Here is a 25,229-nt window from a genome sequence, read left to right as displayed (position 1 = left end):
AGCAGGATGGATCAAATGACACTGAATATAGAGACACAATACATAGAAAGCCTGAACGCTGTTGATAAAAGCAAGCAGTCTCAGCACTGTCAGACCTCTACTGTTAGTGTTTGTGTCATCTGGCTCATAACTCCCCTCTTGCATATTAATCAGTCTGAGAAACATTAGGGGCCCAGTTTCTGTTTGACATCTGCCAAGATACCTGCTGCGCAAGCCGTTTCAGTCTACAGCTGGCAAGGAAAACACCTTTGCTTTTGACATTTTCTTGATTCATTGAATTATCAGTGAAGATGTCAAGCTTTATGCAGCAATAAGGTATACATAAATGCACATTCGTGAATTAATTCCGTGTAAACCTTTAACCAGTAGTGTCAAAAATAAAGGCTGGAATATAAATGTGAGTTTTAGCTTCCTTTGTAAATCCTGCATGTTGCACATTTCTTCTCCAACCTACCTCTTTTAGATCAGCACAGCTCTCCACTTTAAATACACTATTTAAGTATTTGTCATATCTTATTATATTTGACTGAACCTTTTTGCTCACATTATATTTTGTGTAAATATTGTTAACTTGTTATAATAATCTCAAAATAGTGTTTTTAAATAGCTGTTATAACAGTACAATTGTATTTTATTTCGTCTTTGTATACGTATACGTATACCAAAGCAAATTCCTCATATGTGTAAACCTACTTGGTAATAAATCCGATTCTGATTCTTTGGAAAGGTACATGACTGAATAGTTAGAAGGGGGTGGATGGGGCTTGATTTGAAACCGGTTGAGAGTACTTAAAACTACATTAATGATATTAAAGATCCTCAAAAATAAACAAGTTACCTAGTAGAAACAGCTGATATATTACAGGGTTAGGGTTATATGGTCAACGGCAATTGGTTAGACACTTCACTTAAAACCATAAAATGATATTTCAGGCTTGACCAAAGTGGACAATCATCAAATAAATACATCCACTGGATAGAGCAACAAGACAAATGAGACAAATAAAACACATTTTTTTCTATTTAATTATAATAAATCACTAATTGATATAAAATGTTAAAGAAATAAAAAAGGCTGAAGTTTGACTTCATTTACTTGACAATGCACGCATTAAGACAACAATGCACGCGTTAAGACAGTATACAGGCTTTACAGGCTTACTTACAGCCTCTGGAGGAATAGAGTTCAGTATCTAGCAGATATTTGATTTGTTCTTTTAGCATTTGTCTCTGTAAAGCTGAAGAAACAAAACATAGAACAGGTACAGGTAATTCAATGTAAAATGAATGGTGATATACAAAAGGTTTGCAACAAGGTACCTTTAGTTGGACGATATCTCAGGAAAACAACAGTGCCATCGATGCAGCTGTACACTAAACGTTAAGGGATTAGTGAGATCCCAGGAATCCTGTTCAGACAGCATTGTAAACAGGTGCATGACACAAAGTAAAACATCACACTGCTCGCTGTGGTCTCCTTTTAAGAAAGTATGCAGATTTAATTGGCAAATAAAGTTGGCATGTTCTTTTGCAAAGGAATCCACCGTTATGCAAATGGTGAATAAAGTACAATTTAAAAGAGAAAGTGAAAATGCTAATATGTTCAGACGTTTTTTTAAACAAAAAAATGTGTCAAAATCTGCAGTTCTAACAAAAGCGAGCCTACTCAAATGCCTAGGTAACAGTTTCTTCCTCGGAGAACATTGCTAACAGTCCAGCTCCTATGTCACAAGTTGAATAGATATATTTTCCTATCTCCAAGACCTTTGGCAGTCTCAGAAATGCCCGGTAAGCCATCTTTGGATGCCAAAATCTGTCCCGTCAAGTGTTTTTTAAATAAATATAGGTTTGTGTGCCACTATAAGGGCACTGAACCCATCAAGTCTCTTGTCTTGTGAGATGTCTCCAGGGTGGTCCACCCTCTGGTTGTCTTCAGTATGTCTACCTCTTCTTCTCAAGGCAGGCTTAAATGTCTGTTTTGATTTTGTCCAGAGAGTTGTCGATCTTTGTGAGAGTCTTTTTGATGCGTAACGCCGTTAATCTGGCGGAAGGATTCTGGTACCAGCACTCCTTCATTAGTTTAGCCATGGACAGTAAAGTCTGAAAGTAAATTGAGAAAAAACGAATTAATCATCCGTGTACAAACCAGAATATAACTGAAATGAATGTTGTTGTTTTTTGTATATCCTAAGCATGCAATCTTTGAACACTTCTGATAGCTTGAACATGACTTACGGGGTCTGAAAACCATCTGTTAGGGATGTTGGGCCTCTGCTGATCAACACACACAACCTTCTTCATGTCCTCGAAACTGGGATCACTTGGGACGGCGTCGTGAAAGGGAGGCTTGTATTCTTCTACAATGCCTACAGGTAGAACAGAGCATGCAGCCATTCAATTTAAAGATCACTCAATTGTTTAAAACAAAGTGTAAGAATCTATATTGGCAAATAACTGACACACAAAACACACAAAGGTGTATGAAAACTCTTGATGTGGCATAGCTGTTTTATCCTTTGCTGGCTCTAAAGTGCAGCCGTGGGACAAACAAAGATTAGGTTACCGTGTTGGGGTAAATCAATATCTGAAGTGTTGCTGAAAGCCCAGTGCCTACTATAAAGCCATAAACCCATTTGACAGTGGTTGTAGCTTTTATTTCACATAAGTCTTCTCCACAGACCACAGGCAGCTGATATTGAAGTGTGTATCAAGGCCAAATCTTTCCATCAACAGCAGGAAAGCTTTTACTTTGTCAGCTTTAAAGCAATGATTCTCTATTCATTCTGAAAAGAACCACAAAATAGAGGTTGTAATAAATCGATACTGAAGATAACCTTGACGCTTAAAAATGAAATATTGGAATCATGATTATGACGCTCATCCCTAATGATTATAATAAGTAAATGTTTAAAGGTCTCCTATTATACTGTTTTTCATCAATATATTATAGGTCTCAGATATATACAAGACATGTCTCTGAAGTGTTTGGCTCCAAATACCAAACAGATCGTGCATTGTAGTGTTATGGCAGAATGTTTAATACAGCGTATTTCTGATATTCATTAATGATCACATGGTATTCCATATGATGTGTGTTACTGAGTTGGGTCACACACAGTTAGAGAGACAATGGTCGTTCTGAATTATCAATAGATGTATTCATTTTAAGTGAGCTGACACCGAGGGTATAGGAAGTTCAGAGAAGGCCTCGGGTTATAGAAACAGTTAACCTTTGTTAGTTAACTAATCCTAAAGATGTCATGAGATGATGACGTTTAAACATATACAGGCAGTGGCGTCGCCTGGCCTGGGCATCCGGGGCTTTAGCCCCGAATGTTTTTTCTGTAGCCCCGGACAATTCTCCCTCAATAATATAATACATTAACCGTGCTTTACGTGAACCTCATCATGACACAAGAGAGGACGGCAGCACTGTAATTTCCCGTGTTCAGTGAATGCAACAGAGGCATGACACCAGACCAATCAGAGAGTTGCATGGAAATAAACGTGTGTCATTCAAGCTCGGCTCTGTGTGTGTGTGTGGCAATAGCGCATGTGAGAGAGAGAGAGAGAGGGGGAGAGAGGGGGAGGGAGAGACCGGTGTCAGCATGGACCGTGTTGTTAGCATCTGGTTAGCTAGCTGCACTAACGGACATAAGGAGCTGTTTGTTCCACAAGAAGCTGGAGGAGAGTCCTCTCCTCTCAGACTGAGAGACTCAGGTGAGCTAAAGGACTCTCTGAGTGTTTAGATAGTTAACTTTAGTCTAAGTTATCTCAGTGGGTCTCAAACGGTTTGGTCACAAATTATTCAAAAGATTATTTCCGCGGCACACCTTCATATGATCATTATAGTTATTAAAAAAAAGAGAATAAAGGAAAAACAGTTATGAAATACTATATGGCAGTAAAACAAGAATAGAGTTTAAAAGGAGAGTGATTAGTAAAATATCCATAAAGAAAAAGTACATCTGTTTACAGTTCTGCTTCATATGGGTGTTGAGAGAGGTATCCATAGATCTCTTCATTTTGCTCTCAAAGTGCACCAGATTGATGCATTTAACTTCAATATTTAAAAAAAAAATCTTCCCGGGGGAGCATCCCCCCGGACCCCCCACGAGGAGGTGAGCCCCCCACTCATAAAAAATACCACTTTACCCCTGCCTATATGCCGGTGAGCTGATTATCGAGCCTTCATTGTAACAGTCGCGGGTGTACTGTGTGTGTGTGCGTGTTGCAGTAAAAAATGCCACTGTAGTGCCGCCGCCACTGTGGGCTAAGCCCCGAATGTTTTCAGGTCCAGGCGACGCCCCTGTATACAGGTATAGCTTTCAGAGAGAAAAACATGTGACATTTGTGTGGTTGGCTGCATGATAAAATGTGTGTGCGTTAAACATGTTTGGGGAACATGTTCGTGTGTCATTTAGAAAAGTATATCTAGCCCTGTTTTTCTTCTGTTCTTGGGGGCATTTCCGCGATTGGCTGCTGTGGCAGCAGGTGATGTACTTCCCATTATTGTTTGTTTGTTGCAACAACTAAATAATAATTACTTATCAGCTATATCTGTGTTTGTGTTTTATTGATTCCTCTCTGTTTCATTCTTTCCTGTTGTGTTATGCTGGATCTCCACAACAGTAGCATCCCATAATCCCCTCGGTTTCAGCCCTGTTTCAAAAGTGCTGATTCTCTGTGTGTTACTTTAGATGGAAATAAGGAGCCACTCCTCACGCCCCTCTGAGAGATATTTGGTTAAAAAGAACACAATGGTGCTCTAGGAGGAGATTCAGGTGATAAGGTGGGGGGGGGTTTACCTTGGTTGCTGATTGGCTAATGGTTACACAAGCCAAAACATTGTTATGACATCACAAAGTGGCCAAAATCTGATCAGCTCATTTTCAGACAGGTTTTTATGTAAATGGATCAGGACAAAAAGTGAGCGAATCTTTTTTTCCTGAAACGTTCAGAATCTCTTTACACAGAGGGGACACATGTTTATGGATAAAAGACATGAAGAAGTGGATTTTGCATAATAGGTGACCTTTAAAATCATATTGAAGGATATCAATAATATATTATAAATAAATAAATGTTCTATAGATGACGTATTTGTGGATTATTTTGGCCTAGTTCACAATGATTTATTTACTTAAAAACAAAAGAAAACACTATCTCAAATCTCTATCACTACTAACAATATACTGCTAATAGGGAAAGCAAATGTGTTGGAACTGAGGGAAATAATTGATCATAATATTAAGATGGGAATACTTTGAATGCAGAAGGATCATGTTGTGTGAAACGTGCACTGACCGTTGCTGACTGTCCTCCGGGCGAGCTCCCACAGCACGAGTCCCAGAGCCCAGATGTCCACTCTCTTGAAGGACTCAAAACAGTCCATCTGGATGGAGTCATCGAGCACTTCAGGGGCCATGTAGCGCTTTGTGCCCACTTTAGGGTTGTTTCCCACGTCTAACTCGTTGGTGTCTTGAAAATGCATGACAGCCAGACCTAGCGTAAAAAACACAGAACATTTAAAAGTTTTACCTCAAGACACAAGACATATAAAGTGAGCAGAAAAAAAGTCCTTCCGCACAATGAAGCTCAAGCCAAGTGAAGTAACAATAAGAACAATACTTCTTTGATTGATAAAGCTTCCCATCTCTCTATAACTATAGTAAAAAAACAAAACACTCGACTCACTCCAGCAGCTGATTTAAATGCTGAAACACTACTTGTTAGTTGTAAACAGCTCTGTTCCCACCGGATGTATCTCCAACCTAAGAACAACTCGCTTGGGAGACAAACAACTGCTACCATGTTTTCAAAACAGCAAAATGCGTCATCCGGATCAACACCTATTACATCGAGCCTGTAAACATGCCAAGCCAGTCGCCGGGTTATGGCTTGTACCTCCATTTGGTTTTTTCCCAAGCACCTGTAGATGGAACATTGGGGTATTGGATAAAGTGGACCGAGGTCATCATTAATGTGTTTTTGATTAGGGCGCCCGGGTGGTACATTTAAGCAGAGGTTGTTTTTCCTGAGTTGACGACAAATATAGCCAAGCGGATAGATGAGAGTAGTGTGAAGTTACTGCAGATGCATCTCTTGTGCAATATCTACATTACCCATGAGCCTCAACCTTTTATCAACCCCTTCAGTAGCTTTGAGGTGGTCAACATGTTTTTGTATTAGTTATTTACTGAAACCATATTTATAGCTTGGCCATTCAATCTCATGTTAGTATTATATCTACTTTTCATCAAATTCCATCCTGACACATTTATTATGGGATCTGTAGTACATTTCTGTGAACAGATTGGTCCTACACCCTTCTTTAAAGTAAAAAACAAGTTAAACTTTCCCAGCTATTGGAATAAAAGGAGTAGGGAAATGAATACTAAATAATACACAGGCTATTTAAGATAAAGATTGGTCCGTATTCTCACCAAGGTCAGCAATGCAGCACTGTCCGTTCTTTTGCACCAATATATTTTTGCTCTTTAAGTCTCGGTGTGAGATGGCAGGTTTCCCTTGGGTGCCAAAGATCTCCACGTGCAGGTGTGCCAGGCCGCTGGCGATGGAGAGCGCCATGCGCAGGCAGCTGGAGGCGTCCAGGGTGCTGAGCTGGAGGTAGTCGTACAGGGAGCCCATCTCATGGAAGTGAGTGATCAGCCACAGCTGAGTGCTGGAGTTCCTCGAGGTCATGTCTGAAGCTATGAAGCCTACATTGAGAGAAATATCATTGCAATTAATAACAATGGTTTTTGCAAACCCTATAAATTCAATTCAAGGCTTTATTGTCATTTGCACATTAGCTACAGTGAAGATATGTCAATGAAAACTTAGGTCACAGGCTCCTCCAACAGTGCAACATATATAGGACATAGGACAAATACAACTGATAAAATAGTGCAAGTAAATACAAATAAAATAGAATATAAATAGTGTAAGAAGACCCTACAAGTAAATGGAATATGATATTATAGATAAATACTTTGTAAGATGCAAACAGATGAATGTTTATGGATGTTCTTGTGTTTAACAGTGTTATGGCCTGTGGGATGAAACTGTCCCTGAGTCTATAAATGGTAACCGATGGACACAACATGTAATGCATAGTTAATAAACATATCATTTTGTAAATTCAAATATTATTTTCACTAGTCTCTTCATTTTTTTTGTGTTGAAGCATATTATGGTTATGCTAGATTTAATATGAATTTGTTTTATCATACACATGTTGGTAGGTGTTCTCCCAGCTTATTTAGCCTGAATAAGATAAATATGGTACGCACCCAGGATGTTCTCATGTCTCAGCAGCACCGTGTTGTAGATCTCAGTCTCTCTGAACCAGGACTTCTCGTCTCTGGAGGAGAAGATTTTGACGGCCACACTCTCCCCCTGCCACTGGCCCCTCCACACTTCACCGTAACGCCCCTTACCTGGAGAGGAAAAACATTGGAGAGTTAGCAAACGGATATAGAAATCAGCCAGCAGGATGTGTTTTGTCGTGGATACTCTACACTAGCATTACTTGATGTCTCCAAATGTGTAAAGGCTGCGCTATAATTACTCATATTTACTCTGCAGCCTCATAGGCTCTTTCTGAGTGACAACTTTCTGCTTTAATAAAGTTCACTGTATGTTGGCTGGCCAGTTCCCAAAAGCAGTTAAAAGTTTCTGAATAGCTGAGGAAGAGAGTCAAACATGTTGCGATTATACACTAAGCTAATATTTCTCAGAAGATGAGGAAATCAAATGAGAGAGAAGGAGAGTATTGAAATGACATTTATCATTTAAAAATAACTCTGTATACATTCTAATGTAGCCGTGTCCACTTGATGTTTAAATAGGCATCAGTCTGCCAACTCATTCACTACAACAACAACAACAACAACTCTGTAAGCCGGTGTTGTGGTTGAGTCTGTGTAAATGTCAGCTTATTCTGCTGCCCCCTAGTGGCTAAAAATCGAACATCTATGATTTGCTATTCTGTCAACATGTGGGGTAAACAATGATGTACATTCTGAGACTGAAGGTGAGCCGGATTTGCTTTTGCCAGAAGCTGTCCGAGTCAGCAGAGGGGCAGCGGCTCATTCAGAGTTTCCTGAGGCTTTAACAGAGCACTTACCCACACACTCATTGAGCGTGATTTGACGTGCGACAGTTCTCTGAACCAGGAAAGGGAGTCCTGAGCCACTTCCTGAAGTGCAGGAATGATCCAGAAGATCCTGGTATGGAGAAAATGAGAAAGAAAGAGTTAAGGGTCTGTACATCTACATTTGTGTTTATATTCTCAGTGAGCTGAATGAAAACATTTCCAAAGGAATCCTGTGGTTTGAGCTTAAAAAATGATGACGTATGGAGCATCTGGGACACAGATGGAGTCTAATACAAGCAGGCCGCCTTTCATAAGGCACCCACATGGGATGGAGGGGGGCAAGCAGTGTGTGTGTGTGTGTGTGTGTGTGTGTGTGTGTGTGTGTGTGTGTGTGTGTGTGTGTGTGTGCGTGCGCCCCCTGCTGAGTAAACAACAGAAGTGCCACCCCCTCCCTGATGACGGTTGTGGGTGCTGGAGATCTAAAGAAGTGCCAGACTCCGAAAACAGGTGCAATGCTGCTAAGCCTTTTATTTTTATCTCAGCTTCAGACATGCAGCATGGCGGTGCGGACGCAGGAGGGCAGTGTGCAGCAACTGAGCCGGCAGCAGCTGAGCTAAACAAACTGGGAGGGGAGGAGGAGGACAACAACAGGGAAGAGTGATGCCTCAGATAAACAGATGCATATTGCAAAAGCTGCCTGAGAGACCATTTGGAATCACAACACAGGAATGAGAGGCCATACAATGAATGAGTTGCTCTGCAGAGGGCTTACATCCCCCTCTTGGTGCAGGAGGATTGTTTTTAGGAGGTTATGCTGGGGCCAGGCCGTTAAGCAGCAGAAATGCAATCAGAACGATGAAATATCATCATAGTCAGAGTCCACTTCTGGGCGGGGGGGCTGCAGAGGGACGAGCACACGCGTGTCAGCCTGATTTGCTTTTTACAGCCACACCACTGTATCTAATATCCTTTCTCATGGTGCTGCCAGAACTCTTTAATTATGCTTACTCGCATGCTGTGTCGCTATATTTATTCTTTCCATTGCAAAGGGCATTGATGGACTTTTGGAAAAACTAAAAATGTATCAAATATCAGCTATTTAGTTCTCAGACACACACATATAAAGCAATGATCAATCTTTAAGTGTTAGACATTATATTTAATAATGTCATAATTAAAGATGAATGTGATGTAAATAAGTATACAACTGATTTTGAATATAGTGTGTTTTCTTAGGTTAAATGATCACAAAATGGACAGTAACAGCAATGTTTTTTGTTATGGCACGAGCTAGGCTGTGAGAGTTCCTGCTGAACTTGATTACACAGTGTGTGAGCCAGTGAATGTGCAGGGTTGTGCAGACAGAACACTAACCACAGGACACAACCTAAACTGTGGATCAGTTTAGCCGGCCTCAAAACGTAAACCACTCTGCAGAAAGCTTACGCAGTGGAGTGGAGGGAAAATAAATAGGAAAGAAACATTCATCTAACGGACTGAGAAGATTCCAAACAAGGTTTTGAGTGGAATTCCAGCAACAGCACAACCCACATACACACACACAAACACATACTTCATGAATGTGTCGCCACCATGCCTGGTTTTAAATGTTCATACAAAAGGAGTACCAAATACTCAAAAACTAGACACAGTTCAGCGGTGATATTCTGTACTGCTGAATTGAACTATTTCATAAAGCTTGACTGTATTGATCGTACAGTGTTTTCTATCTAAACATCACTCTACGTAAGTCAAACTTCTTTCTCACAGCTGACATTCTGTGCCTCACTATAGGTCATTTTATAACAGCTACAGTATATGGCCTGTAGCATAGCTAAAAGCACTAGAACCCCATTTGATACTCGACACACAGTAAGTTCAAATATGCCTCCAGCCGCTCTTTACCGTTCTTTCTAATGAGCTTGGGAGGCAACCTACGACATGGTCTCCACCTACTCACCGCCAGAGTGCTCTCCCCCACGTTGGAGGCTATGAGACCGTCGATAGTTCCGTATTCCGCGTCTCGTGATGTTAGCCTCTCCATTTGGTTGTTGTGGATGCGTCTGAACACCAGGATAGCGATAGCAGAGAGGACAATGAGGACGATGATGGGGGCAACGATGACGATAGTGAGAGTCGTCACGCTGTAGCTGGGAACCTCATCTGCTGTGGGGGAAGAGAAAACTGTTAAATGCAACAGTAGTTGATCTTTTGGGAATATATTTTCAAACAAAAGACACATCTACAAGTTAAATTTGGCTTGCATCCGTAAGACGACTGGGAGCTTAAGTAAACAACAGATGCGAGCGTTCTTAGCAATGATTCACGAAGAGGTGATCATAACCACTATGTGTGTAAAAAAGGACCACACATACTGACACAAATCAAAGGATGCAGCTCTCTGCAGCCCTTCTGATGAAAACAATCATGGGCGGGGGTGAATACAGAGCACACAAGCACTCACTCTCTCACACACACACACACACACATTCAGTGCAGATCTCATCCAGGCAGCAGAGGCCAGCCTGGAGAACTGACCACTATTCACACTTTCCAAACATTCCAAGGGAACGCCTGCTCAGCTCTGCCTGCAGCACAGACAATGATCCCCTTTTCTCAACTCCTATAATGAACTGTTTCTACCAAATACACATTAATAGCTACACATTGTAGGAACTGACTAGCCTTGAACCGAACACATGAGCCGGGATGCAATAAGCTAGACCCTAATATAGGATTGGCCCCTTTTAGTAGACTAATTTCCCATTTTCTTTATAAGCGATCAAGATTTTATAGCCGATCAATGCTCATTTCATCCCAAATTAATCATTTCCAAGAAACGTTGGCACATCTCTGGTAAAGACAAGATTTAAAGTGGTGTTTTGTATGATCATATTCAAAACCTCTCTTTGATTGCACACTGCCTTCCCTGTTTTTGTGTGAAAGGCAGCCAGCAGTGTGACCTATAATTAAGGCCAACAGAAAACATCCTGAACAGAAGTGGCAGAATATTTCACAGCCCAGATTTAGCCCTTTCGGTAAAGAATAAAAAGGTATAATTTGGTCTCATACGTAAGCCACATGGCTTTTCCTAATCGGAATTGATGAAATTGTCCGAAATGGGGTAAATGGGTTTCTTTGGCATAGAGACGTGCAGAACAAATCATTCTGGGTAGTGTAGCACTGTACCTTTTACAGGCAGCTCCACAGTGCTGTTCATGTTACACAGGTGCCCGTAGCAACACTCCACAATCTGGTCTCTGGAAGGGGGGGTCTTGCAGGTCATGGTGCCCTGCTCATATTTGGTGAAGCAGCCCTTCTGGTACATGAGGGATCCGGCGCTGGCGGTCAGAGAGGAGAAGCACTGCTGGCCCAGGCAGCGGTTCCCTGTGGCACAAGTGCTGCCCTCACACACGCACTCATGCTCTTCTTTGGTCAGACGCTTCACCTCCTCCTCTGAAAGAGATTTAGGAAGAAGACATGGCTGGTTAATAACTAGGAAACTATGTAGGTTATTCCTGCACTATTGTAAACTAACTCATTTGACTTTTGGCTGTGAATTTATGTTTTTGTCATTTGTATTTAATCATATTTATATCCTTTATTATGTATAATTGTAATAATTGTTCAGTTTGTTGATTGTCCATGTTTTTTCTTCTTCTTATCCATATTATAAGGGTCAACTTAAAGATGTTTCCACAAAAAAAAGGCATATAGCTTTTTATGTCGTTATAAAAATTGAAATGAAAGTTTGAAATTGCTGTGGGTGACATTAGGTGCATTGTGAATGGCAGCTGAGCTATGTGTACAACATGTACAAACTCACCTTTCCCCGGAGCTTGCACACTGACGTTCATGTTACACAGATGGCCCTGGCAGCACTTGACAACATGTCCGGGTGAGGGCGGCATGGCGCAGGTGGCTCTGCCCTCCTCGTCGTCCCTCAGGCAGCCCTTCTGTTGGACGGCCACCCCATCAGTCATCTGCAGAGAGGAGAAACAGTGCTGGCCTGCACAGCGGCGGTCAAGCTCACACACACCGCCCTCGCACACACACTCCTGGTCTCTGAGGACTGGTCTGCCAGCAGACAGCTCTATATCTGATAAGAGGAAATAGAGATATGGGGAAACACATTAGAGCAATACCATTAGCAGCCCATTAAATTAAATGGCATTCACTCAGATCAGCAAACACCAGAATCTCTGCTAGCTGACAGAAGAGTCACATCAAGTCAGTTTAAAAGCATGAGTTTTGACTGAAAATAAATAATACTTTAGTGCATTTTTGAACAGCATTTGTTTTATAGCAGAAATAAGGAAAATCCTACAGTATTATAAGCAGAATATTTTTCACACAGGGATGGGATGTAAACACCTCACCTTTTACTGGTGACTGCAAGGAGACGTTCATGTTACACAAATCCACATTGCAGCACTCTACCACCAGCTCAGGAGTTGGTGGGTTTCCGCATCTCGAGGACCCTTCCTCATTACCCACAATGCAGCCCTTCTGGAAGGTGGCTGTCCCGTTCAGTATGGAAAGAGAGGTGAAGCACTGCTGCCCAAAACACCGGTCCCCGCTGCTGCAGGGCGCTCCGTCACACACACAGTTCCTCACAGGGACATCTACAATAAAAAGCAATCGCAGAGCAGGTCAGAATTCATTACTGAAAAAAGAACGAGAGCTGAAGCTAAGAAGGATTTTAATCTCTAACATGCTCCGAAATGTTTTGTGACAACAGATGATTGGTGCTTATCCCTTATCTTGTAAGAATGCATGTTGGGCTGCACAATACATCGATTTTTTATCATCATCATCGTCATCGTTCACCACGAAAGCTTGTGATATTGCCCAGGTTTTTTTAGAGAATATTAGTACAAAACTGCACTTAAAAAAAGGCCTTTCATTGTACTTTCATAAGCCATTTGTCACATTTTTGCATTATAAGTATACAAAAAAGCAGCCAAAAATCAGAATGGAGCCCATTTTAACATCCGTTTGTTTATATTAAATAGTATCGTTGTTGTGATATGCAACAATGTAATGGCTTATTGCATATTTTCCCCATATGATGCAGCCTTAATGCACGTATATCTATTATAAGCAAAAGGTGTGGATTGCCATAGTAAAAAAGCTCCTCTTTCCACTGCATTCAGACACCACTGCAGTTGTCTCAGACAGCAGATGAAAAGGAGACAGACTGGGGAGGGGTAGTGATAGTGAAAGGGGAAAAAAATTGTCTATGCGTGTAACAGACTTGAAGGATAAAGGGAAAGACGCTGAGTCTGAAAGAGTGTGTGTATGTTTAACCAGACTGAAAGAGTATAGAGGGAACAGAGACATCCTGTACACACCCTTCCAGCTACCGCATGAACTTGAGACAAGCTGTGTTTGTGGGAAAACGCTTACCTTCCAAGCTAGAACAGGGAAGCACCAGGGCGATCAACACCAGGAGAAACATGTCCCCAACCATCATTCTAGACCTAAGGGAAGATAAAGAAGAAACACACAGATTAGTTCTGCACTATGTGTTATTTGGCATGCAAAATGGGTCTGACGCTGCTCTCAAGCAAAACATAGCCACTTTTTAAAACTGACGCATTAAAATACCGTGGGATGTTTTGTAAAACATCTTTTGGGACACGAGTCAGCGAGACAGACAGAAGAAACACAGATAACTTGCTCTATGTCGAGATTAAACGAGAGAGCAGTAGTACCTTTTTCTTGTTTTCAGAAAAAGAGTCAACACCAAGTTTAAAATGCTAAAGTAAAGTGGGTCTCATGCCTTCCTGTTGTCCTGGCAACAAGGCATTGAGTGGCAAGCAATGGGGAGACTGGTGCTCTCTTATTGGCTGCCTGTGTGTGTGTGTGTGCGGGCGTGCGTGGCGCAGTCTGTGTGTGTTGGAGGGACAGGCTGCTTGGTAGTGAGGGGAGAGGAGCAGACAGACGACTGAGGAAGAGGAGGAGGAAGAGGAGAGGAGCACAGTGGGGGGACTTTGGGAGCCCAAATACTATCGTTTAGAGACCTGGAGACAGTCTGATCCTTCAATATTTAATGCGTCTGCAGTATAGTCCACATACGCCATGCTGATATGTTTGTTTTGTTTTTCCAAGTGATAGATTTTTAACAGCCCACCAGTTTAATTCACACCATCAACTCAAGGGAGAAATACACCGCCAGCTACCCATTTGAAAACAATGATATGTGAGTTTTGTGGAGACGTCGTAGCCTGCAGCGTGCCCCGTTTATGCCATACTAAGCACCGGGGCCGTTATCTTGGAAGCATGTGTGTGCGCGCCTGAGTGCATCTGTGCCACTGATAAATACCCCAGCGCTCCCCCCCCCCCCCCCCTACCTCCATCCGCTCCAAGCCTTTGTGCCCGTCTCCCAGACATAAATGATTAAGCACATCATGCTAGCATTAGCCCAACGGCGGCGTCTGTACGGGCCGCTCACACACAGACCACATGCTGCTCCTTTAATCAGAGCACAAAACAGAGGCTGCCACACAGAGATAATCAGCAGCTCTGTCTGCTCCCTTTGGACCGGGGAGCAGCGATGGGGGCAGGGAGCGGGCAGGAGGGCATGAAGAGGCAAGGGAGGTATAGCCAGGGGGCAACTGGGGGACAGTGGGTCAGAGAAGGGCAGAGAACGGGGCCAATGTGAGAGAGATATTTGGGCTGCAACAGTGAGGAAAAAGGGAGGGAGAAGGGGGCAAGGAGGTGTCTGGTGTCAGGGCCCAGGGGGAGAGCGGGAAGAAGGGCACCATGCTGGTGGGGGACGGTTGGCCAGGATACAGGAAAGACAGGGGCCGGGGGGGGGAAACAGGATAAAGAGATAATCAGACGAGGAAAGACAATCGTCTGGGGATAACACTTAGAAAAGGTGTCTCTGTCTGACTGGTTATCTTTATATATTGACTCATACAACAGTCATGTAGAAGAAAACAGCAAGGTACCCTGACTCGCACGCCGCCGACAGGTCAATAACTCACCTCAATTAACTAAGTAGAGCATGTCATGAAGCTCCGTTTAATGGCTGCAATTAGTTAGGTTAATGATTTGCTGTATTTTGTTTACATTTACATTTACAGCTGAAAGAACCTCCATGGAGCACTAAAATGATCTGTCTCAATTCACCTCTCCCACACAGACACTTTGTCTTAAATAAGCTTTCATAAGCAGTGAGCCACATGTCCAAGCCGCTTAGCGCTTCTGTTATGCGTTTGTCTTTATCGACACAGCAAATATGAAGTCAATGCTTTGAGGAACAGTAAGGGCTTTTGTGTGATCTTCAACATATGTTATTTTATGTATTTGCACACTGAAGCGACAAAGATCTATTTGAAAAATCAACTATTCAAGTTCTCTGATTCCAGCTCCCTAAATGTAAATATTCTATAAGTGTTAACCAATTGTCTTCAAAGATAGATAGATACTTCATTGATCCCCTCGTTTTTTCCCAAAGTTGTGGACATACTAAGACTTTTGAGGATATCATCTTGGAATTGTGAAACTCTGATAAAAATGTTGACCTTTTTCTGACATTTTATAGACCAACAACTAATGGCTTAAGCCCCGGCCACACGAGGACGATAACGGTCGTATCTGCTACTGTTCACTATCAGATAGACGGTTCGGCCACACGAGGCCGACATGGAAACGCAGAAAACGATAACGATAACGGGTCCCAAGGTGGGAAGATCTGCAAACGAAATGCTCTGGGGGGGCAAACGGCTCCGTGTTTACGCCTATACGATCATTTCCTGATAACGTTGAAGCAATAGCCCCGCCTCTCCCCACCTCTCCTGCTCAGAGATCAGCTGCTGGGCTGTCAGAAGAGGGGGAGGAAAAGAGAGGCTCCGTTTTTTATTATTATATAGAGTCGTTATTCATTTGTTTTAAAGCTCAATAAATGACAAAGAAGACCTTTGATCGGCACTTTTCAAATTTTGTCCGGAAGATTTACAGCAGCAGGAGCAAACGCTTGCCTCGGGGAGGGAGAAAAAGAGCCAGAGCGTCCACAGCGGAGAATAAACAGAAGGGGAACCATGCTCCGGAAGTCTTCTTCGTTGCTTTTGTGGCAGGACTACAGCGCCACTTACAGGCCTGGCATATGTACTACAGCGTCTCCAGCGCTTTCGAGCGGTCTCGTGTGAACGGACACGTTTCTGGTGCCTGTTGCGTGTGGACGGAAGACTTTTTTGATAACGATTGCGGTCCGTTTGCGTTATCGTCCTCATGTGGCTCCAGCCGTAGTCAAGAAACAAGTCAACGGATTAATCAACAGCGAAAAAGGTCATTAGCTGCAGCCCTAATTTACACATATATTACAGGGACGGGGGGGGAATCATCAGAATGGTATTGCGATATTTTGGGTGACAATATTATAATCGTTACACGCACGTCTGGTAGCAATGTTTTATTCTATTAATGATAAAATAAACTATAATGCGATAATTTTGCATCTTGGGGCGTCAGGGGATTCCATGACCTAACAAATTAATGTTTTCATTGTTATCCACACAGCTCATTTTGCAATTACAGTAAACAAACTAATCCACACCTATCCACCTATCCACGTATGACGCACAGCTAGCTGGTAACATATCATTAAGCCAGCTAACAGCTTAGCTTGATGAATACCCACCCAGCACTAGCCCTGACATTGGAAACCTCAGAAAGGATTATTGGAAAGAAGAGAGGCAAGGCTAGCATCTGCACAACCGATTGCGATCTGAGAAGACAACTTTATGGCGCTGTGTGTATGAGTCTGTGTGCGTGTGTGTGTGTGTGTGTGTGTGTGTGTTGCAGCTCTCTGTCCCTGCATATTGAATTGTGTTCACAGAGCTGACATCCTGCCAAGGGTGTGCTCTCATTTCCCCCCCATATCTGTCTCAACCCCCTTCTTCTCTTTTATTCCCTCTTCCTATATCCTCTGATGTGGTGTTGCAATATGAAACCAGTATAAATACCACATGGTAATTAAAAGATATATTCTCCCATGTGTACTGCTGTTGGTATTAATAATCCAATGTGTCTTCCTACAGTATAATTCAGGGTTACATGTTCTAGAAGATTTAAAATGTAGACAATTGTTATTTCACACAACAATGTAAGCTGTTTGTTTTACAATGCATTATGATCATTACTTCTCTTTGTGAAAGGTCAGGCAGTTGGTTAACAATTCTGTGTCTGGAGTCCATGATTTGCAGTGGGAGAAAATAAATCAAGTGCGGTACTAAGATACAAGTATACTAATATGTTATATTCAGTGACTTCTGTTCCTTTACTTTATATAACGAATGGAAGACTACGATGTTTAAAATCGACTACCTTGTATGGATGAAGCCTTTAATTCAGTAAATAATCGACATACTTTGCCCACCACTGGTATTTAGTATGACGATATCAGTGCCTCGGAGATGCATAAGCACGATCCTTACACATGAAGAAACCACATTAAGCTCAAGTCCCGGAGCTAAATAGTTGGCCCGATGAAAAGTATGTCAGGATTGGCTCCAGCTGAGTGCTGCTGGAGGGACTTGAAAGTGATCTTACATATCAAGGCTCCCGTTTTATGACGCCATATTTCGTACCCAAACTCTTTCCAGTGATCTCCTCTAAGAGGGAGATCTTGGAAAGCACAAGATGATTAGGACGTCACTCAAAACTCATGCGACTGGTACAAAAGGACCCACACTACCCGCATGTAGACAGTAATCACAATTTAAATACATTTGAGGTGTTGTTACACACTCTATATACTATAACTTCAAGTGTCATTTCAAACGTGATATTCCACTACCATTTATTGTTTCTCTGTGACATTTCGAAACAAAAGTATAAGTCTTTATTACTTAGGTCGGTTTTGTATTCGGGTCACGCTGAAGGAGAGAACGATAAAACACTACTTTGTCTGATGAGCATAGTGTATCACTGAGGAAGAGGAGGGAGGAGGCTGGGAGCCCTGCAGGAGCTGCTGAGTCATCATTCTGGCAAACAGGGAGACGAGAGGTGGAATCTGTGTCTGAGCTGGCAGCCTGGCACAGTTACCATGGCACAAATAGCCCGGGCACAGAGGAAACTGCAGCAAACTGCAGCAAACTGCGGGGCAGCGAGGGAGGAAGAAGAGGCAGCGGCTGGGGCAATGCGGAGCCGGCTGTTCGTGTCCCTGTCCCCGACCCAGACAGCCAGAGTGCCAGCATGCCATCAGGGACACACAGATGGTTCGCTCCTAGGTGGATGTGGGTGTATCACAGACCTGAGGGCGAAAGTGGGCCTCTGCAGCAACCCACATTTCTATTCACACTGAAACTAACCGAATCAACACATTCAAAAACATGCTCTGCCTACAGTCAGCTACAACACTTGGGATGGCTGAAAATAAGATCACAAATGAACAGCTTCAACTTAACAGAAGGTTATGAGGAAATGCACACACACTTGATTCACCTGTGCTTAGGAACATGGTAGATTACAATGAATGTTGTATACAAAAAAGAAGGGTGCACACAAATAGTTTAACCATAAGTGTTGGATTTAAAAGAAAACATTTGCACCAGGGGGAGTTAGCCCAGTTAGGAGGTATTTGATGGCCCTAGTCATCTTGTGGTTTGGCTTAAGGCTCCTACACACTGTGTGATATTGGCAATCTTGCAGGTTCAGTGTATATCACACTGTGCAAGATTGCTCAAAAAAAACCTGGGTCATAAATCTCTGTCAGGCTGAACAATATCAATGTTGAGTGTGCAAATGAATGCCTGATGGAGTGTCATAATAATAATAATAACTTTATAGCACCTATGAACACAAATTGGTTTACTAAAACATGTGTGGGGCTATAGGAAAAAGCAGAGACATGCCATCAAGTTCAATAATCTACCTGCATTTTGCAACAAGGTTTGGCCAGTATTATGATTTACAATTATTATAATTTGGTGCAACATTTCTGAAAAGTGTAGGGTTTTATTCATACAAGAATTTTGCTCAATAATGTGAAATATTATCTGAGAAAATGACATCAAGTGGGTAACTGTTTTAAGGGATGCACAAATTGAGGTTTGTACCGACTGCAGTGTTGAAACTGAGCTAAATGCAGTGCTGTGACCTTGTCGGATGCAACTGTGAAACGCAGGTTGACCCCTTGTTGATATCCTGTGTCATACACTGAGGCTGTGTGTGTGAAAGCTGTATGGTTCGGCTGAGTGCAACGCAACGATCATTAAACACAAGAGCATCATCACATGTGGATATGAAAGAGGGACTTCTGTGGCCCCTTTGAAGCTTAAAGACTCTGCATTTCCCCATCAGGGCCCTTCAGTATCTCTGCAGCTGCCTCCTTTCAGTGTGAGGAATGTAATCAAATGCTAATGCCCCCCTGCATTTGTTTAATTCTCACTCACACATTCATTGTAGTGGGCAATAGCATAACCGTTTTTTGTTCCTAGGATACAGTGTAACCCAGGCTGTTACTAGTCTCACCCGCACACTCTCACCCGCACACACACACACACACCCACCCACACACAGTGTATTCAGCCTAGATCCAATGTAATCCGAGACAATAGTTGGAGCATGTTCCTGCTGTGTGGTCCCACCCTACCTTTTGCACCCACTCTGACACGCCCCCATCACAAAACAGATGAGCAATTTTATCCAACTTTTTTAATAATTTATGAAACTGTTTGATTGCACAACTAAAGATACAAAGACTGGGGGTGCGGAAGAGTCTACCATTCGGACAATGCCAACAACAGTTGATCTACATTATCACAAAACAAAAGTTTATACGTAGTATTTTCTTTTGTTATCATCTGTGCGTGACGTCTTAGGCACTACCTGGAAGCTTTTACAGCATTGTGAACAGTAAGACACTGGTAACATGTCTTCTACACATTGGTCACCATAGCAATTAGACATCTATTTTCACACAGTCATCAAAAGAACTGACAAAGCCAATTCAAACACTATCTTTATGGCCCTCTGCTATGTTTGCCAACGAAGGAATGCACAAACATTCTCCCTCCAAACGACCATCTCCCAAAGTTCATTACCCAATCTCAAAGGACACCTTGATTTGTGTCACTGTACACTCTTTAAATAACGTTTTCTTTTTTCGTGAAACAAGTATATCAGGCAAAGAGGGCAAATAGCTGTGCGTAGAGCTAATAAAAGCTCTGGGAATATTTAGTCTCGATTGATTCTGTGCACCACCTGGAGGAGCCTGAGCTGCAGGAGTCAGAGTCAAATGTAAAAGACATCGACCAAACTATTCACCACCTCGATGATAATCACTCGGCAAACAACTTGCAACAAAACAATGAACGGTCATACAGCACTATGCTCCGCAGCCATTGCATCCTGCTGCCAATGGAGCTTTTATGGCCGAGAGTTTCCTGAACTTCCGGATAGGAAAGACTTCTAAGGAAAGACCAGTAGTTAAACGAAGACATAAACAGTTCTTGCACTAGAGCCGGATGAGAATTAATGTTATTGTAATGCAATAAGTCAGTGGATATTAAAGTGTGATCACACTCTACTAAATGAACAAAATGGAACCGTATATTGTAGTGCAGACGAAGATGATATATTTATTGCAATTTCGTCTTAAAAAGGCCTTTATACTTTGCTAGGGTGCCTATGTAAAAATGATAAAAATATGGAAAGGCAGTTATTCCAATCTTATTGTGATATTGATTTTAGCTTCTGCAGAGTACAGCCTGCTTTCAAAGCCAATGATGTACCATCTGGCAAAGCATAGGGAATGGAAAGGACTCATTCAAGAAAGCCCCATCAATGTGAGGCTGAAGTACGACAATCATAACAGAGCACAGAAGGTCTTCAGTTTACGACCCTATGACCCAAGAGATAAAACTGATTATTCTACATTTGTAGAAATATTCTCACAAGGAATCAGAGCCCATGTCTGGGGCTGGGAAATGAGATCAGAAAGAGGCGGCGAGTGAAACCAAAGCATAACTTTTTCCACTTACAGCTGAGCGATAAAACAAGAGCACTGGAGCGAGTGAAGGGCTCATGAAATGTGTATTGCAGACTGTCTCCAGCGCAGTCTGGAGTTAGTGTGGAAAGAGGAGCCATGCACACTGCAGATCTGTGTGTGTGTGTGTGTGTCTTTGCAGACAGCAGTATCTTTCCTTCCTTCTCTCTGTCTCCACTCGTCCTCATCCACATTTGAACACAGAATGAGAGAAATCAATAAGTCTGTGCAACCAGAAGTGAAAGAGAGCAAGCCTCCAAACAGCAGACAGGAACACAACTCAAATCTGGCACCAACACAGGCAGTCTTTTATCTTATTCTCTTTTCTACTAACTTCCCGTGTCGTGCTGAGACTGCAGTGCCCGCAAGTCCCAGACAGCTCTTTCTCATCGTGATATGTTTGGGCTGCATGAGGGTGATGATTATTAAAAAGGCTCAAGGATTTTTTTTTGACTAAAAATAACACTGCGACACAGGGCCTCTTTCTAAAAAGCTGGACACGAACACAGAGCAGAAGCAAATTCAACCCACATCACGTTGAGCTCCTCTGCAGCCTGCTGCCTCATCTGGTGCCAGGTTTGTTATTAGTCGAACTTTCTAGGAAGTAAACGCACACAGATGTATACATGATGAAAAGCTGAATAGGTGAGGTTTGCGTTGAGCTGCTGTCTCTTTCTATCCAGAGTGACACCGCCCCTCAGTCACATTCACACACACATTAATAAACTGTCTCATACACAGGCAGACATGGTATCCCCCCCCCCTCCTCCTCCCTCCTTTTCTAACCTATCTTGAGAGCCACCTACATCGAAGAGCGATGAGCCTCAGACTCTTGCTCAGACTTGAAGCAGTCTATCTTGGTCTCATAACTGCAGTTCTCTTGTTAATGACAGACTGTGTAACCTGATTCCACACCACACATATGCATACACAGAGACACACACACACACCACCCAGCCCCTCCCTCCAACACTCTCTCAGGGTTTTTTGGAAGCCAGCGCTTCCCTCTCCCTCCATTCGCATATTGTTCCAACCCAAACAGCCAGCTGCTTCTGACAGCCAAATTACTGTGCACAGAGAAATGATTGCTATCAGAGGCCTACCCCAACAACCCCCCCACCCATACTCGCCGTGTTTTCGGAAATGTGGGCAAATGATACACTTTATGTCCATCAGAAGGAACCGCTTCAGTAGAACACTGATGAAAAAGACAAGATTCCTACGGCCAAATAATTCAGGAGTCATCACCTGATTGAGGCCTGTGTAGAAGAGGCAAAACTTAATGGACAAATGTTCAAAGACAAAAGAGTTAGTGTTCAAAAGTAGTGCTGCAACTAAATACTTCCATTATCAGTTGATCTGACTCAATTAGTGATTAAGTCTTCAAAGCTTATTCCCATGAATACGTTACACAGAATATTTCCGGTTGGTTTGTCAGATGGAACACTTGGGCTCTACAAATGTATGATTTGGAAAAGTCTGATGCTTCACCATTTTCTTACATTCTGTTATCGATAACCTGCCTGTTTGTTGCAACACTAGCTCCAAGCAACGCGTCGGCAATAAGAAAAACTTGCTTAACAACATAAATACCGTAAGTATCATAAATCAGACAGAAATAAGGTCTCTTTAAAAACAAACTACAAAAATCCGTTCAACAGTTGAAGACACCCCAAACCAGTCCTTTTGTTGGGAATGCATGGTTAGTCTCAAAGAGACAGATAACCTCCAACTGGTTGAGGAATAAGTTACAGCAGATAGGCAGCTTGAAACAATGACCTGGCTCAGGGCCAAACAATAACATTGTTGTAGAGGGAGAGACGTTGAGAAGTCGGAGAGGACCCCACAATGGCTGGGTGGGCAACCACATGCTGGAGCCTGTTACCTCCAGAGAACAGAACAGGATACCAAAGATCTGCTCTGGAGCTGAAGCATATCTCAGCCTCAGACTGCATGTCGTCCGTTTATCAGTCCACTATCAGCAGACTCCACGACGCAGGCTCTGAGAACAGCCGGCGCCCTCACTGAGGCCTGACTTCAGTGACTGGTCAGCTATGGGGTTACATTCTCCAGATCACCAACTAACCACATAAACAAACAACCACTTATAAATAAGTAAAGCTTACATGATTATTGTAATCCAGGAAAAGGAACATTCAAGACAACAACTTATGAATGACTGTTTCAACTGGTGGGGGTCCAATTCATTTTGAGGGGATTATCCATGTTGATTAAACTAAACTGCAAGTAACTATTAATTAAATTAGTGATTGACTGATGATTTTGTTTCTGGTTAATCAAGTGTCTATAAAATATCAGAAATGATTGAGAAATATCCATCCTAGTTTTTCAAAAGTCATGGTCTTTACGTTTATTGTTTTGTCAGTCAAAAATATTCAATGTAATATGATATAAAAACAGAGAAAAGTAATATAAGTTATGAAATAAATAGTTAGTGTCATCCTGGCAATGAATGTATCCATTAGGTGATCAATCAATGCAGCTTAGACACAACAATGTGTCATCTTCATTGCCAGACACCATCACCCTTTGTCAGTGTCATAAATCTACATTCAAATGAGTAGTCTGGGCAAGTCACCTTAAATCCATCACACAATTAACAGATTGACAAATCCCAGAATCAAGGGGCTCTCAATAAATGTGGACTTGTGAAGAAGGATCTGATTAGTATGTGGGATTGTCACATCGTTGATTCTGAGGAAGAACACTTCAGTGTGAGACATGCCCATTCACACATCTTTTAACCTGGACAATTATCTCTGAATGTTTTCAACACCTTGATAATGAAGTTTGCACCCTCTGATCAGCAGGTCTACTGGCTTAACATTTAATGGCCCTGCAATCTTATCACAAACCACTTCCAGTTTGGTCTGCTCCCTAACAAGGAAACATGTCAACAAACACTTGTACATTAAATATGTTTGTGGTATTTAAAATGTTGTTTCAATGCCAACTTCTCCTGAATTAAATCACAGACCACTCAAAGCCAGACTGGGTGTTCACCACTGTTTTGGGCTATTCTCCCCCCTCCAGGGCTGCAATTGTGATGTTAAAGTAATCAGCATGGGATGATGAGACACACGATCAAGCAGGAACGACCCTCCCAAAAACTAGTTTGCATGACAAAAGTCTTAACAAAGTCACAACTAGTTGCAATGTTTAAGCTTGATTTGATTGTGACAATTACAATGCTACAGCAGAGTGTTCCAGCCTGGAGCTCATCACCATTTATAACAACAAGTCTACAAAAAACGTCTCTTTGACGCGGTAAAAAAAGGCTAGGCTGCGTGAAAGCTATTCATCTGCTAAATCATATTCATACAACATGCAGATACTTGTTCAAACACCCTAAAATGGAGAAGGTAAATACAATATGCGGCTGCAAAAACAAACAGGCCAGATTTGACAAAGAAAAGCTCAAAGGGATTTCTTTTGAGAGCACGTCATGAAACATTTTCCTGCACATCAGCAAACTTCTCGACGTTTCCCAAAATGTGTGAAAACAACCACATACATAATACAGTTGCAATATTCTAGTACATTTTAGCCGCATTGTGATTAAACTTACCTTGCAGGTTGTTTTTCAAAGTGCTGTATGAGGGCTGTGAAACTGGCGCAGGTCGAACTACTCTGCCATCTCCCGAGAATTCACCGACAATACCGGATTTGTTTTCCAAAGTCTGAAAAGCACAGCCTACATGACGCCAACATTATCGTCCGTCGTTTGCCCGGCGGTGAAAACAAGTGGAATATTCACGCGATATTTAGGAGAGAGAAACCATTGAGATACATTTTGTAACGTTGTTTCTCTACACACATAAGCACTGTCTCTCTGCGGCTTCACACAACTCGCACTCCGATCCACGAAGGCAAAAAGCCAGGAGTGGAGGAGGAAGTTACCTTGCAACAACTCACTGTAATTAACCAGCGCTGCACGAGACGAAAAATACGGGCTTTTCCGGTCACGCGTTTCAAAATAAAATAAAGCAGGTCTTTGTCTTTTTTGAATGTTATTTTTTTTCCCAGAGGTCGAATGACATGAATTAATATACTATATTGAATATATATATATATATATATGTTATGCATTTCACTTAAAACGAAGCT

At 42.2% G+C, this 25,229-nt stretch overlaps 1 protein-coding gene across 2 annotated transcripts; it reads right to left on the bottom strand.

The window, feature by feature from the left end:
• Positions 1-1,008: 1,008 nt before the first annotated feature.
• Positions 1,009-25,011, bottom strand: LOC117485984 (activin receptor type-1-like). Of its 2 annotated transcripts, none has more exons than XM_034134696.1 (12): positions 24,691-25,011; positions 13,511-13,584; positions 12,481-12,726; positions 11,928-12,200; positions 11,291-11,557; positions 10,062-10,267; positions 8,132-8,231; positions 7,296-7,442; positions 6,447-6,722; positions 5,308-5,505; positions 2,236-2,366; positions 1,009-2,100 (listed from the first exon to the last, which is right to left on the bottom strand). In XM_034134696.1, the coding sequence occupies exons 2-12, from the start codon at positions 13,575-13,577 to the stop codon at positions 1,966-1,968; spliced, it is 2,046 nt and encodes a 681-aa protein (XP_033990587.1). In that variant the 5' UTR covers positions 13,578-13,584; positions 24,691-25,011; the 3' UTR covers positions 1,009-1,965. The 2 variants fall into 2 exon arrangements, with proteins under 2 accessions (XP_033990587.1, XP_033990588.1); XM_034134697.1 differs by having other exon boundaries at positions 10,062-10,264.
• Positions 25,012-25,229: the final 218 nt, after the last annotated feature.

This window comes from Trematomus bernacchii, unplaced genomic scaffold (assembly GCF_902827165.1).
Source record: "Trematomus bernacchii unplaced genomic scaffold, fTreBer1.1, whole genome shotgun sequence".
Taxonomy (NCBI): Eukaryota; Metazoa; Chordata; class Actinopteri; order Perciformes; family Nototheniidae; genus Trematomus; species Trematomus bernacchii.
Note: the sequence above shows the minus strand (reverse complement) of the source record. Positions and strands in the feature narration are given on the sequence as shown.

What these genes read in the sequence shown, in the direction of transcription:
- LOC117485984 (XM_034134696.1), bottom strand. Translation starts at nt 13,577, where the DNA reads ATGATGGTTGGGGACATGTTTCTCCTGGTGTTGATCGCCCTGGTGCTT. An exon ending in CTTGCAGTCACCAGTAAAAG is followed by an intron (nt 12,201 to 12,480) that starts GTGAGGTGTTTA and finishes TCCTCTTATCAG; the next exon opens with ATATAGAGCTGTCTGCTGGC. An exon ending in GAGACATGAGAACATCCTGG is followed by an intron (nt 6,723 to 7,295) that starts GTGCGTACCATA and finishes CTCTCAATGTAG; the next exon opens with GCTTCATAGCTTCAGACATG.